At 40.0% G+C, this 9,114-nt stretch overlaps 1 protein-coding gene and 1 long non-coding RNA gene across 3 annotated transcripts; both read right to left on the reverse strand.

Annotated features, from left to right (window-relative positions):
• Nucleotides 1-1,905: 1,905 nt before the first annotated feature.
• On the reverse strand, nucleotides 1,906-5,778 carry LOC124198126 (carbonic anhydrase 2-like). 2 transcript variants are annotated; one of them, XM_046593810.1, is made up of 8 exons: nucleotides 5,408-5,778; nucleotides 4,817-5,276; nucleotides 3,779-3,805; nucleotides 3,441-3,602; nucleotides 3,208-3,358; nucleotides 3,034-3,139; nucleotides 2,658-2,885; nucleotides 1,906-2,416 (listed from the first exon to the last, which is right to left on the reverse strand). In XM_046593810.1, exons 1-8 carry the CDS (start codon nucleotides 5,423-5,425, stop codon nucleotides 2,192-2,194), a joined length of 1,377 nt encoding a protein of 458 aa, XP_046449766.1. In that variant the 5' UTR covers nucleotides 5,426-5,778; the 3' UTR covers nucleotides 1,906-2,191. The 2 variants fall into 2 exon arrangements, with proteins under 2 accessions (XP_046449766.1, XP_046449767.1); XM_046593811.1 differs by having other exon boundaries at nucleotides 4,817-5,268; nucleotides 5,406-5,776.
• Nucleotides 5,779-7,194: 1,416 nt separating this feature from the next.
• LOC124198127 lies at nucleotides 7,195-8,307 on the reverse strand. Its single transcript, XR_006876483.1, has 3 exons — nucleotides 7,879-8,307; nucleotides 7,655-7,746; nucleotides 7,195-7,438 (listed from the first exon to the last, which is right to left on the reverse strand). It is a non-coding gene; the product is annotated as an uncharacterized LOC124198127 (long non-coding RNA).
• Nucleotides 8,308-9,114: the final 807 nt, after the last annotated feature.

Consider the following 9,114-nt stretch of genomic DNA (forward strand, 5'->3'; position numbering starts at 1 on the left):
AAAAAATAAAATCAAACGTGTAAAACTCTTTGACGTTAATAGAACATTTCTCCTTTTGACAACCAGCGCCAGTCCATTTTCCATGGGAAATTTTTGCCAGTCATTCCAACAAGTTCTATCAGAAGTTATACAGCTCTGTGTTACAAGCTTTACATAGTCCATTTTCTATCAAGTAGCTTTCGAAATCTAGCGTCAATCTATGAGTAATTTATACGACAAGTCTAGACAAATGGATCGTACCCAATCGTACGTCAGCCAAAATGTTGTTGGCGTATAAATTTCGACCCAAGGCAATCTTATTGCTGTGTCCTCGCTCTTGAATTGCTCGGTAAAAACCAGTCTCACCTGAAAATGTAGAAATCACGTCTTCGATTAATGCAGTGTTGCAAGTTTTTATACCTAAATTCCAAAGCGCACAAAATTTCAGCTGAAATATTTGTGGCGCTATGTACACATTTGCATATCTTTTCTAGCTCTCCTATAAGGTTCACATTCCATTCCGTTTACCCGGAAATGTCTCACTTTTGTAATACATAGCGCTGCTGGCCAACACCCATGCCACCACACATCTAGTTTTAGTAAGACCCGTAGGCAAACATACGCCAACCAGTATACATTTTTCGTTTTTTTATTAGTTGGAATATAACCGTGAAACAATAAACATTTAACATTCATCAAATTGATTCTATATTAAGGCTGTGATTGGAAAATGTGCCAAGTAATCTCGTCATGAATATACATAGTCTCCCGCAGATTTGCACGAACCCGCCGTGTTCTCTCAACAGAAAAGAATCGGCTGTTAAAAATCAATTGAATGGAACACAATAATAAGAAATCGATTCCAGTCTCCACGTGTCTGTGGTCGGCGGTCGCACTTGGCCGCTGATCCGTGCGCCCCACATCAAAGTGACTACGGCGGGAGCCGCTCAAGGCGAAACGAAAATTTGATAATGAAAAGTCACGTAGGCTTTTACATCCGTGTCAAGCGCGATTGAACGTCGATATGAACATTTCGTAACGCATTGAAATTTCAAGAGTCAGCGTGATTAGAGAATTATTTCAATCACGATTCGGATGTGACAATAGATGTGTAGAGTTCAAGATGGGCGACAGTTGTCGTTAACACATTATAATGCAAATAATAATTACAACGTGAAGCAATTGAATTGCAAAAAGATGGAGTCATATATTTGGATCCGGTTGCGAGCTCCTTTGTTTTTCACTTTCAAATCCTAGTCCCTGCAAGGCTTGTGGAAGAAATGTTCATGGTCAAGGTGTTGCCCTGTTTGTTATTTGTTTTGTTTGGGGTTCAATTGCAGTTTCTATCGTTTCCTATATATTTTTCTTTTTTTCTATTTCAGTTCGATTGTTATACTCGGAATTCTAGAATGCTTCTATATCTTTACCATCGAGTCCCTCCTTTTCTATGAAACGCCCTCTAATATTAACAATTATTAACGCAGTCTAACGATAAGGTGCTGCTGCGTAGATAAGACACGAGCTCAAAATGTTATGCGGAATGAAGCGAGAAATTGTTTGATACATTCAAAGTTCTTTTTTTTTTAAATGAGAATTCTTGATGCCAAGTGGAGCAGTTTGGCACGCGATTCCGCCGTCAATAAAACAGGTTCTATCGGGTCTATAGAATTATCCAAGAATCTCAAGTTGCTGGAACAACACCCTGGCCGACTTGGAATTTTTATTGAGGCGAAGGGCGAGATTTGACTCAATTGAGTTTTTTCCGTTCTCCGAAATTGCCCTGTAGATTCCATGGCGACCTTGGCCATATACGGTGTTAGCAACCAAATGAAAAGTGAACAAGGGCATATGTAACATACCACTAAAAAGGCGCGAGTGTTATCTGCTACACCCGCTAAACTGAAGTTGACACGTAAAAACGGTTTGTCTACATTTGTTACAGGTGTATATATTTTCAGCAAGGTAATTACATGCAGACAATCAACCACACCAAATAATATGTTCAGTATAGCGCACGGGTATTGACAAAGGTGACAAAGAAGGAAAATAACAGAATAAAAGAGAGATTGAGATTATTTTTGTCAAGTTGGATGGGTTGGCATAAATTACAGGAGGCTGCAATAGGAGAACTGGCTGGACGGGATCGATTTCATTCGCTAGCGATGACACAATTGTTATGTTTTGAGTGACGTTTGAGAAGCCTTAGATGATGTTATAACGACGATGGGGCTATCGACTTGTAAGCGAAGCCCATCAAGCACTTGCTCCACTTGTAAGCTTCTGAAAACGGAGATGAGGTGATGGGCCAGGATCGGGAGATTTCGCAGCCAGTGAACGATCGGTAGAAGACGGTGCGTCCGTTCACGGGCAATGTCGGACGGAAGTTGTTGACCATATTGAATCCGTCGTCACCTTGCAGGGACCTGAATTTGTCCAACTAAAATTGAAAACAAAAAAAGAATGTCGTTTAGAATTGAGCGAAATACTTTCACTCGGTAAATCCAAGCATTCGATTTTGGGTTGTTTGACATGTTTCAATGTCCTTGGAGTTCCGAGAAAATTTAAAATCTTACAGACGAAACGCCGTGAACAAAATCATTGAGTCAAGGACCAAGAATTAAGTGTACCAGTTTTCAATCAACAGAAAATTGGAATAAATTTTTAATAAAAGTTCGAACCTGCTTTTCTGATATTTCAATCGGATTGTCGAAAATGGTCCAGATGACGATTTGCTGACAGTTTGGCGTAGTCAACGAGCCGCTGTACCGATAAAACGACGAAGTCCGCCCGGGTAAAATGTCATTCAACGCCACCGGTTTTCTCAAAACCGTTTCATCACCATCCTTGGAGATTTCACCCAGTTGCTCCACCAGAGGCTGAAACGATTGGCTATCACTCGGGCCCACCTGAGTGCGTGTATACAATCGAAGCGTTTATGTCACGATCACGAAATTATTATTATTTTTTTCTGAGTCTCACGACGTTTTTTTTATGTGCGGGTCGTAGAGCAAAAGAGAAAACGAGAAACGCCCTGTACGGCAATTATCATATCACCTTGAGAAAAATACCCAAGACGGCCACACCGTCAGAGTGTTGACTGGCTTCGGCGAACGATCCGTACTTGGTGTTGAAATGAACCAAATGCAATTCCCCTGGATAACTAAATTAAATAGAAACAATTAAAAATATTGGCTTGTTTGATTGGAAATGGAATTTTAAAAAATTTACCCTTTTGATTTGATTAAATGTTCGCTGCCTTTACTCGATTCACTTCCCCAGTGCAGGTGAAACTGAACGAAGGCGAACGTGTCATCCAAACCGCCGCCGGTTATGTGAGGCATTTCTTCCATGGGATAGTCGGGCGGTAAATTGTACACGGCTAAATTATTTAAACAAATTAGATCACCATGTTTTTCACGGTCACGGGGTTTTATTTTAAGGGGAGGGAGGGTTACACTAACCGCTATGTCCGTTGTTGATCAACTCCATGCTAATGAGGTTTCCATAATTGTGGAATGTAAATTTCGGGTAAGCTGTCAGGACGGTCGATTTCGGCTGGATGTCGATCGGACTTTGTTGACTGCCACCGCACGTTGGGAATTTGCTGTGCCAACCCACGGAGTCTTTGCATGAATATTTTAATTGATTCAAAAGGAGTTAATTATTATAATATTCATTTTAAAAAAACAAAAATTGGGGTTTCCTTTTTTGAAGGGAAATCAATCCATATGTGTCGATTTGATGCAGAGATTGTCGTTTATTTAAATAAAAGAAAATGGTAAAAATGATTCACCCTTACCTTTATGAGTCCACGAAGGTTTGGCTTCTATGGAAAAAAGAAAAATAGAACAAGTTCAATGAGTATCATTTCCTTAACTGCAAAATATTTCAATGAGCTTCGGAGAAACCCGTCATTAATATTCAGTGAAATTATGTACATGCATCTTGGCCAATAATCTCCAGTGACAGAGGATGCCAACACTTCCGTACTGGTAACCGACATTTCACATAATTATTGCACAGTTGATTGTCACGCGTATTCGAGACGGTTCGGTCGATTGGCCAACGCCTTCCTTATTCAAATGAATTTATCTTAAAGCGTTCTGGCATTTGTCTAGACTGTGGGAAACGAAAATTGACCACATACGGCCGTCATTGACGCAGGCCAACAAGTTTATGGCTTACTCTCAGCAAAAAGCGCTGCAAGCTCTTTAAGCGCAAGTGTTTCGTTAAATATTCAAAAACCAGCGCTGACTTTTGTATCTCCTGAATTCGATTGCAACGCACACGGTTGTAAAACATAAGGACAAAGAATTTGAGGACTGGGTCTCCAAAGATGGTCAAGCCAGTAGCCAAATATTTTGACTCGTTTTGTCTATCAGTTTAATCAGGATCAAATTTTAAAACCGTAATAATCTCTACAACAGAATAATTAGCGCGACAAGCCGCTTCACGAATTCCTTGCATAGTCTAGAAAATTAAATGTCTACCAAACTTATTAAGTTGAAAATGAAACCGGAACAAATTGGCGAATAGTATACAAATCCATTCCAGTATAAGAATTCTTGGCCAAAAAAATTTCGGTTAGGATAATGAGTAAGTAAAGCTACTCAAACAGTCGTTTTTTCATTAATCACGTCTACTGATTTCACGTTGAACATTAATTGGGAATTTAGCCTTGATAGTTCTACGCCAGTTGTCTTGGAACGCCGCCCACACACTCCCGCCCTTATCTAAATACGCGGAATTTTTCGATTGCTTAACTGAAGTTAATTAACCAAGTTTTTAATCTATCCGTATTTACGTTTTAAATATTAACAAGATCAAATATACTTACGTTGGGGTTTCAAACTAAAGTGTTCAAACGCCGAGTCGTCAACTTGTCCCGCGTTCACCGGTGGCGAAATTGTTACGTCCGACGGAATAATAGAACTGGTTGTTATCGCGGATGTGGCTGCCAATTCAGGAGCGTCGGTACTTGTTGTAGTTGCTACTGTCGACTGGATTTTGTCCGATTTTGATGATAAAGCCGTTGTTGTCGATTCCGGTTGCAAAGTATAGGAATAAGTCGACGGTGATGAATAAGCATTTTCTTTTGGGGCCGCTGTTGACGGAGTGTAAGGAATCCTGGTGTACGGAATCGCTTCCGGAATGGCCGGATTCGCCCTGGCTGTTGTAGGTAAGAATTCCGGTGGTACGAAAGGCTCTCCGATAATGGGGAAACATTTGGTGGGTGCCAATAGTCCCAAAAAGACGACGACAATGGCAAGGATCCCGTTCGGTCTTGACGGGCACACCTGCATTGGCAACCAAAAGGCGGAAATCAATTTTTAGAAACACTTTCACCGCCATCAGCTATGCAAAATCGAGTTTGCTGTAGGAGACTTGAACGCGCTAGGTATGTATGCAACACGCTCTAAAATATTACCGAGAATACAGCCAACATTCCTGAAAATTGAACAAAAGAGAAGGTCGTGTCCGTTCAAAAGAAAATTCTTGGAAAGTTTTGTCCTGCCGTCGGTATAGAAGCGACGTTTCACTCTTCACGTTATCGTTGAACAATGGCAAAACGATAAATCTGAATGTAAAATATGTGCACAGAAGCTTCCTGGCTGCGGGGGAGAAGCTTCCTCGTCGATGTCCAACGCCCGAATCAACCAGACTAGGAGCCCTCCTTTCGGTATACTTTCATTTGCAATTGAAGATACACGTCAAAACTATTGGACCACCCTTTTTTATCCGTCGTGTTGCCTCCTCTTTCAATTCGCCTATACATCCCATTCGGTCGACCGAGCTAGTAGTAGATATACCGCACCTGACCGGTTTCAAGATTTGACCAGCCGGAGAAATAACAAGGCCCTGAGCAAATAAATTACCCTATCACGGTATCATCAGATATGGCTGGGCGCTGACTTTGCCAACGGCAAGTCCCCATAATACCTGGGTACCTATGACTGCATGTTTCATTAAGTGCCAACCGTAAGTTGGTACATTGGAACTTATGGGGCTAATAATAACAAGGTAGTAGACCACATATAAACCACTTTTCCTATATCCCAAAAGTCCAATTATGTCGTACACAACAACCTGTCTATTCGGTCCTTTGTTATGATTCTCTCGTGAGCTCTATGGAAATTATTCTCACGAAGAATATAGATACAGCGTCGCTCAATTATGCATAAAAGGGCGGGGTTTTGAATCAAATATAAAAGGACTCACTTTCCTTGGGACGCCATATTTTTATCGCTTCCGAGATCGGCAACGGTTTGAAGGTCTTTCCCGTGGCATGTATAAATAGACCAGGCAGCCGGCAAACAACACGCAGCCAATAATCCTGGTCACGACCGCAATCAACAGACCCACTTCAACTTTGCGCAATCCAAATAATATTTCGGATCGAACTGTTTTATTATTCAAATCTTCACACCCAAAATGAGCCATTCTTACGTGTTGGGTTTATTTGTACGAATGAGTTCAATAAGGGCGATATTGCGTCATGAATCCTGCGGATGGTTCTTTGTCAAGGTCAATCGAGTTTGATTTGAAATCGGTTGTAAGCTAAAGGCACTACTATGCGTTTACATAATATTTGTGCGACTGAAAGTATATCAAGTCATATGATCTACTCACGAACAGCTGGGCTATAAGTTTAAGGTCACCGAGTCAGGAAATGATTGCTAGAGGCGGTTAGAGGTGTGGCTGCTATAGGTTTTTTTTTTAATATTTGGAATTTTCTTTGTTATTACGTTATTACAGCAGGTAATCAACCCAGAGTAGCAACACAAAAAAGAGCGGCAAATCAAATCGCATACGATCGCATATTATCAGCTGTCCGTCATTTCGCTTGGTAACGAACTGTTTGGCTATTATTAAGAGCGCATTGATATAACCGAAAAATTAAATGCGCGGAAATTAATAGAGTTGGGGAAAATAGAATTTTCTGGCAGCGTGAGCCATACGGAACGAGGAGGTGACAGTGTGGCCTGTGGCGGCAGGTCCCTCTTGGACATACTGTACAATTTTCTAGATTTTGCACATTGTTTGAAGAGTTTAAAATTAAAAATTTTTTGAATTTGATTGTTTTCCCGCAGATAAAGTGGTGAGGTGAGGTGAAAAGAAACAAGCCTGATGTGCAGCCGCTCTGCAAATGAGTTATTTTTAACCCTGATTGAAATAACAAAAACAGCAAGAGAAAACTTCTAATAAGCAGTCCACCATCTAGCTCAGGAAATATCGTACTCCGTAATAACGTTTTATAACCAACGCCACCAAATAGTCAAAAAAAGGAAGAATAGAGAGACAATTGTCCTACCTTTAAGTCGGGGAAATTTACAGTCAGGCATCCGCAAGTACTCCATCCTCAGTAAAGTTGACGCCAGGCAGGAAAGGAAAGGGTGTCATCGTGAACAAGAGTGTACACGAGGACAGAGTTTTTCCAATTAAACTAGGAGCTGTTTATCTAAACAAAATATAAAAAATGAGTTACGAGAAAAATATTGCAGATAATAAGAAGTAAGGAAAAGTTGGAAAGAAGACAGACAGTGGGTAACTCCTTGTTGTTAATAATAAACAGGATTACTCAAGGTTTACGTGTGATACTCTTTTATGCAAGTTTCAGGCACCATTAATAATATACAGCAGGTCACAGGTTAATAATAGTAACAAAAATCATTACCCAGTTGATGATGCTGAGATTGTTGGTGATGACAGGTCAGTATCAAAACTTGCACATCTTGTGTTTTCGATGGCTGGCTTCAGGCCTGAAATCTTAAGTAAAGGTTATTACAAATAGCAAACAAACTTTGCCAATGCATCGACAACGAGCATGCATGATAAATGCTAGTCACTGTAGTCAGGTACATCAACATTTCACAAATTTGGAACATTAATTTTATTTACCTGAGAAACAGCATGGAGTGGAGAGCATGGGAGAATGAGTCACGACACTAAAAGTTAACACGACGATTATATTTTATATAATTTTGTTTTGCTATTTCTCTTGCAGCCACGTACACGTTTCCATCAAACCGGTGACCCGTTCAGTTTTCTATGATAGAAAATATCTGAAACTTATGGCCCCTTTTTGCTTTTTCGAAACTGTGAAACAAAAGGAAAGCAGACGACACAAATATGCTAATTAACCACACCAAGAAATCGATATTTTTAAAAATCCGCCTTCCCAGCCTCCCATCACCAATCAAATTAAAAAAACCAAACCACAAAAAACGAAATGCAAATTTTTTTTTATCTTGTTCGTCCAGGGTGGGCTTCATCAAATTTGTTGAGACAAACAATTTGATTTGAAAATAATCGCGATCCGTTCAGCTTTCAGCGGATGTTGAGCGCTGGCGATTATTAAACCGCTTTTTTCGTTTTTGCGTTTTAGATTTAGGACAAAGGGATCGATTTTTTGGGGTGGGGGTGGGGTTTCTTACCGGGAAATTATATAGCTACCAAACCTGAAATGGTATTAGATTTCAATTAAAACTTATTGCCTCAACTTATTTCCTCGTCGTTTTTGAGCGGTTTGGATTTTGAGGGATTTTTTATCATTTCTAATTTCTATCGATATTTTGTTATCGTAAGCATGCTGATTACTTGAGTAGAAGAATATTGGACAAGTGTCGTCTGCTCTCGTTTAGTTAAAATTTCTAAAATTTAGAAAAAGTCAGAGACAAAGTTTCAGATTTATATTGTTAGGCTGGTTAGAGATTATTTGTGTTTGAGAACCGTCATCAGAGCTATAGAATATTCTATAGCTCTGACCCCTGACCGTCATACTCCATGCTGTTTAGCGGGTAAACCAAACTAAGAATTCAAATAGAATGATTGTGGGAGCTATAGAAGAGTTATTGTCACTTCCTGACGACTATGCATTTATCATGTGATTGCCCTGACGGTGCATGGCAGTTTTGCTACTTTGCAGTGTGTAACCTTTTTTTTCTTTTTTGGCAGATTTGAGGCGAGAGCTAGACGTCATAATCACACAATACATGCAAGTTTTTCTTGTGCTGGTATTGAGCAGCCAGCATCGTCACCAGCAACATTCCAGTTTCATCACTTGGGTAATGATTTTCATGACTTTAATTGACTTTTGACATACTAGATATTTCAATGCTGCATTACTTGTGTCAA

This window comes from Daphnia pulex, chromosome 7 (assembly GCF_021134715.1).
Source record: "Daphnia pulex isolate KAP4 chromosome 7, ASM2113471v1".
NCBI lineage: Eukaryota > Metazoa > Arthropoda > Branchiopoda > Diplostraca > Daphniidae > Daphnia > Daphnia pulex.

Bases quoted from the DNA above. Each gene is read 5' to 3' on its own strand.
- LOC124198126 (XM_046593810.1), bottom strand. The intron at 3,359-3,440 runs GTTAGTGTAACC...TAAATAATTTAG, and splicing joins GATCAACAACGGACATAGCG to CCGTGTACAATTTACCGCCC. The intron at 3,140-3,207 runs GTAAATTTTTTA...TATTTAATTTAG, and splicing joins CATTTAATCAAATCAAAAGG to TTATCCAGGGGAATTGCATT.